This window comes from Alligator sinensis, unplaced genomic scaffold (genome assembly GCF_000455745.1).
Source record: "Alligator sinensis unplaced genomic scaffold, ASM45574v1 scaffold265_1, whole genome shotgun sequence".
Taxonomy (NCBI): domain Eukaryota; kingdom Metazoa; phylum Chordata; order Crocodylia; family Alligatoridae; genus Alligator; species Alligator sinensis.
This window is the reverse complement of record NW_005842961.1, coordinates 178,705-184,060: the sequence shown is the minus strand read 5'-3', so window position 1 is coordinate 184,060 and position 5,356 is coordinate 178,705. Positions and strand designations below refer to the sequence as shown.

The 5,356-nt window shown below is 64.0% G+C and overlaps 1 protein-coding gene across 1 annotated transcript; it reads left to right on the top strand.

Moving 5' to 3' along the window:
- The first annotated feature begins 10 nt into the window (after positions 1-10).
- On the top strand, positions 11-4,407 carry DTX3 (deltex E3 ubiquitin ligase 3). Its single transcript, XM_025192677.1, has 4 exons — positions 11-709; positions 2,138-2,820; positions 3,389-3,606; positions 3,737-4,407. The coding sequence occupies exons 1-4, from the start codon at positions 697-699 to the stop codon at positions 3,810-3,812; spliced, it is 990 nt and encodes a 329-aa protein (XP_025048462.1). The 5' UTR covers positions 11-696; the 3' UTR covers positions 3,813-4,407.
- Positions 4,408-5,356: the final 949 nt, after the last annotated feature.

The window sequence follows — 5,356 nt, the reverse complement described above, 5'->3', positions numbered from 1 at the left end:
CCAAGGGTGCTGGCGGGTGCGTTGCCGGGGTCCAGGGGGGGCGGCAGTGGTCCCCCAGAGCCCCCCCCTGACCCCGCTGAAATGCAACCAGCTCTGGGGTGGTGCCAGGCCTGGTCCCAGGGTCCTCGCACAAGCATTTGGGAGGGGAAGTGGAGACCCCCGCATGTGCCCCCGTCTCACCTGGGGGGTCCAGGCCTGCCTGCTTCTCTGGGGGCGGGGTTGGGCGGTCTAGGGCAGGCCCTCCCCTGGGGCTCAGTCTGTGCTGTATGGACTGGGAGGGTGACCCCTGCCTCAGGGGCGGAGCCTATGAGAGAGTCCCGCCCCCAGGGCATGTGGCTGCTGACCCAGATTGGCTGGAGCTGCCAGGCTTGTGGGGTGGGTGCAGGGTAGGGCCCCGTCCCAGGCCGCTCCCCGTGGTCCATATAGCACTGACTCAGCCCGGGCCAGGGGCCAGTTTCCAGGGGGCAGGTTGTGCCCAGGGGAGAGCCTGGGGGACCCTTGTGCTCCAGGCTTGGGGGGCATGGGTAGTTCATTGCTGGGGGGCTCTGCCCACAGGCCTGGGGGGGCCTGCACAGGACAGGGGTCTGGGGTGGGGGGAGGGTGCATCTACTTACCCCCTTTTGTCCCCCCCAGGGGTTCCCGGCGCCCGGCTGTGCTGAGCTCTGCTCCCCGGCGCCTCTGGCTGCAGCTTCTTCCATGGGCTCCCCAGGTGGGTACCGTACCCCCTGCAAGCGTGATGCCATCGGGCCCTACTGGGGGGCAGGCAGGGGGGGTCTGGGCCAGGTTGGTGGGCTGCCAGGGGCGGGGCAAGGCTCTGTACTGGGCCTTGGTAGATTCTGCCCCGCGCCCCCTCCTATCAAGTCCCTTTCTGCCCCCCTTATGAATGGCAGCAGCTGGGGAGGGGGTCATTGCCCTCTCTGCATGGCAGGGGTGGGGCAGGGAGGCCAAGGGGGCTAGATGGTCCCTTCTTGGGGTCCCGACCAGCTTGTGTCCATCGCAGTCCTGTCCCCCCTGCACCTGCCTAGACAGGATGGTGATGGGCATGGGGTTGATGTCTGTGTGTGCCCATATCCCTGTGTGTGTCCGGGCCTGTGTTCATGTGGGCACATGTCTGCCTCTGTGTGAACGGCCATGTGCAAGTCCGTGCCATGTCCCCGTCCATGCATGTGCTCACGTGCCTGTACATGTGTGAACCCATGTGAGTGCATGTTCCTGTGTGTGTCCACATGTGTGCCCATGTGCAAGTCCATGTGTGAGTTGGTGTGTTTGCCTGTATGCCCACCCATATTTGTGCTCATCCATGCCTGTGCCCATGTCCATTTGTGTGCCCATGGCCATGTATCTCTCCACACATGTGCCCATGTGCATGTCCATGCATGAGGCTGTGTGTGTCCTCATGTGCACATCCATGTGTCCTTGTCCATATGCATGCCCACGTGTGTCCCTGTGTATATGTCCCTGCATGTGCTTGTACATGCGTGTGCCTATATGTATGTATGTATGTGAGTCCATAGAAGTGTCCACATGTGTGTTCATGTGCCCATCCCTGCATGTGCCCACAGGCCCATGTCTGGGCATGTGTCCATGCGTGTGCCCATCCATGTATGTGGCTATGTAAAGTTGAGGCCTTGCATATGCCCACGTGCATGTCCATGCATGAATCCATGCATGTGCCCATATGTGCCGTCTATGTGCATGTCCATGCGTATGCCTGTGCATGCCCATGCCCACATGTGTCCCCATGTGCATGTCCCCTGTATGTGCCCATCCATGCATGTGCCCATGTACATGTGAGTCCATGTGGGTGTGTCCACATGCGTGCCTGTGGCCATGCACGTCTCCAAGCATGTACGTCCATGTGCATATCATCCACGTGTATGTGTCCACATGTGTGCCCTTGTCCACATGTATGTGCTTGTGTGCGTGTCTGTGTGTGTGCCCATTTATGTGTCCTTGCGTGTCCATCCATGCATGTGCCCATGTGAGTCCTTGCGGGCACATGTGCCCATGGTCATGGACATCTCCATGCCCATGCCACATGCATGTCCATGTGGGTGCCTATATACAGGTGCGTCCATAGCCACGTGTGTCTCCACGCGTGTGCCCACGCCCCGCACTGATCCCTCTCCCCCCACAGTGTCCTTCGTGCTGTCCCGCATGGCGGCCTGCGGAGGTGCAGGGGCCAAGAGCCGCCTGACAGTGCCGAAGCCGGTGTGGGACTTCCTGACGCAGCAGAGCCCGGGCAAGCTGGCGCGGCTGCGCGAGGCAACGCCCGTCAGCATCCTCATTGACGGTGAGACGGCCGAGCTCTATGTGCTGCAGCTTACAGCGCCCGCACCCGCACCTGCCCATGGCCTGTATGCCGCCCGCAAGGCCCTTAAGGCCCTGCTCAAGGAGACCGAGAAGGAGCTCAAGAAGGCCCAGCGCCAGGCTGAGCTGGGTGGCTGCGTGGCCCTTCTGGGCTCCCGGGCACCGCGGGGGACAGCCGCGGGCGTGGGCATGGGCCCGGCGGCGGGTCAGGGCCCGGGTGGTTCCGGGGAGGAGGAGCCCGAGAGCCAGTGCCCAATCTGCCTGGGCGAGATCCAGAACCGCAAGACACTGGAGCAGTGCCGTCATGCCTTCTGCGAGGGCTGCATCACCCGTGCCCTGCAGGTCAAGCGGGCCTGCCCCATGTGTGGGCGCTTCTATGGGCGCCTGGTGGGCAACCAGCCTGAGAATGGGCGCATGCTGGTGTCCAAGGACTCGGGGCTGCTGCTGCCTGGCTACGAGAAGTATGGCACCATCATCATCCAGTACGTCTTCCCGCCCGGCGTGCAGGGGGTAAGCCAGCACCCCCCTCCCAATGCCTGCCAGTGCCTCTCACTCCCAACCCGCAGCTCCCTGCCTCCCCCTGGCCTTGCTGGTGCCCCTCACTCCTGACCCCCAGCCCTTCACAGTCCCGCCCATGCCCCTCACTCCTGACCTGCAGCCCCCCTGCCCTCCACAGGCCTGCCTGTGCCACTCACTCCTGACCCTATGCCCCCCTTCAGCCTGATGGAACCCCACCCTCCCATCCGCAGGCCCCTGCCCACTTTCCCAGTCCTACTGGTGCCCCTCACCCCCAACCCGCAGCCCCTGCCTCCCCCAACCCTTGCTAATTTCTGTCCCCTCTCTGAGGACTCTCTCTATTCCCCTGATACCCTTCTTGGCCTTGGCAAAGCAATAGGCCCTATCCTGGATCCTGGTCTCTGAGGGTGTTGGGCGATGGGCAGACAACCAGGGGCAGGGGCATGATGCCTGTTGTGTTGGGCTGGTGGGGAAAATTGTCCCCTCCCCCAGCCTTGGGTGCTGGTGCCTGGGGTGTGGGGGTTTGTGTCAGGCCCTAATGCCCTCCTGCCCCCCCCCCCAGGCGGAGCATCCCAACCCGGGCGTGCGGTACCCAGGCACCACGCGTGTGGCCTACCTGCCCGACTGCCCTGAGGGCAACAAGGTGCTGGGGCTGTTCCGGAAGGCATTCGACCAGCGCCTCACCTTCACCATCGGCACCTCCATGACCACAGGCCGCGCCAACGTCATCACCTGGAATGACATCCACCACAAGACCAACTGTACCGGCGGGCCCCAGCTGTGCGTGGGGGGCACCGGGCTGGGGCATGGGTGGGAGTAGGGGGCACCAGGCTGGGGGGTCTGGTGTGGGGGGCATGGAGGGTGCTGGGGGCCTGGCACCAGTCTGACCAGTGCTCCCTCCTGCCCACAGGTTCGGCTACCCCGACCCCACGTACCTCTCCCGGGTGCAGGAGGAGCTGCGGGCCAAGGGCATCACTGAGGATTGACCCCCCCACAGGATCCCTCCCGGCTTGCGGGGCACAGGGGGGCAAGAGCCTGGGGGCAAGGGGCATGTGTGTCTGCGTGCACACGGGGGCAAGGGGGGGAGCTGTGTGAACCAGGGCTGCGTGCAGTAGCGTGTGTCAAGCGGTGTGTATGTGTTGTCCCAGGTGCCTGGGTGCTGTGTGTACACGTGTGTGTGTGTGTGTGTGTGTGTGTGTGTGTCTGTCTCAGATGCCTGGGTTCTGTGTGCATGTGATCCTGGACTCCTGGGTTCTGTGTGCGCATGTGGGTGTGCGTGTCAGACACTTGGGTTTTGTGTGTGGGTGTTTGTGTGTGCGTGTGTCCCGGATGCCTGGGTTCCATGTGTGCCCACGCGTGTGCGAATCAGCCCGCGTTGAGAGGTGGGGGGTATGTGCATGCTGGTGAGCTCCCGGCAGCATGTGCCTCTGTGCGTGCATGCGTGAAAGGAGCCGTGTGTGTGTGCGTGCAGAGCCCTGCCCCCGCTCCCCCAGCCCCAGGACATCGCCCTCGCCAGACCCCCATCGTCGCCGTGGCCTCGTGGCCTGGACGTGCCCCCCCAGTGGATGGACATGCCCCCCCCGAACGTCCCTCCCCTTCCCCCCACCCAAACCTCCCCATTTTGGGCCCAGTCGTGTCAGTTTTGGGGTTTTCTGACTGTCCGAGGAGCTGGGGATGCCCCCAATAAACATATGCGACGTGGCGGGGACCCAGTGTGTGGGGGGAACACACTTATCACGCTCATGTGTGGATCCTGGAGGGGAACCCAGGCATCTGGGTAGCCCCTCTACCCCCGTGCTGGGTGCCTGACGCTTCCCAGGTGGGTGTCAGCCCTAGGGGTCAGTGGGACCCTCCATTGTTGAGGGGGTAGTTTGGGGGGGCACAATGGGGTGACCTCTAGGGGGTGGCAGAATGCCTGGGTTTATCCCAGCAAGGGGAGGGAGGAGGGTGCATGGGGAGCCCAGATGCCTGGGTTCTGTGCCCAGCTCTGGGATGGGAGGAGGGGCTGGGGGGGCGCTGCTGGCTCTCAGCCAGCCGCAGAGAGACTTTTGTGGGGCTGGGCCCAAGGGGTTTAGGGACATGGGGTGGGTGTACAGGTTCCCCCCCCAACCATGGGACAGGCTTGGCCTGGATCTGCACCCTCCGCTTGGGCCTTCCAGGCTCCCCCAGCACCTGGGTCAAGTCCTACCCCCTATTGGGTGGTGGGGGGGTGGCTGTCTGCCAGCTCTCCCCCATCCCAATCCAGTGCATTCCTCTCCTCTCCCCTGGCTCTGGCGTGGGAGGCCTGGGTTTGATTGGAACTACTGAAAAACAAGGCCCTGGCGCCATCCCCCATTCGGAGGGGTGGTGCCTGGGTGGGGGGGCTGGGCCCAAGGCATTTAGGGGTGGTGGGTCCTGGGCCTGTTTCCTGGCAGTGCCAGGAGCACCCCCCACAGCACAGGGGGCCCTGTGGCTTGGCACTAGGCAGAGATGGACCAAGCCATGGCCTGGAAGGGAGACGTGGGGGAGGGCCGGGGGGGGGAGGGGCCGG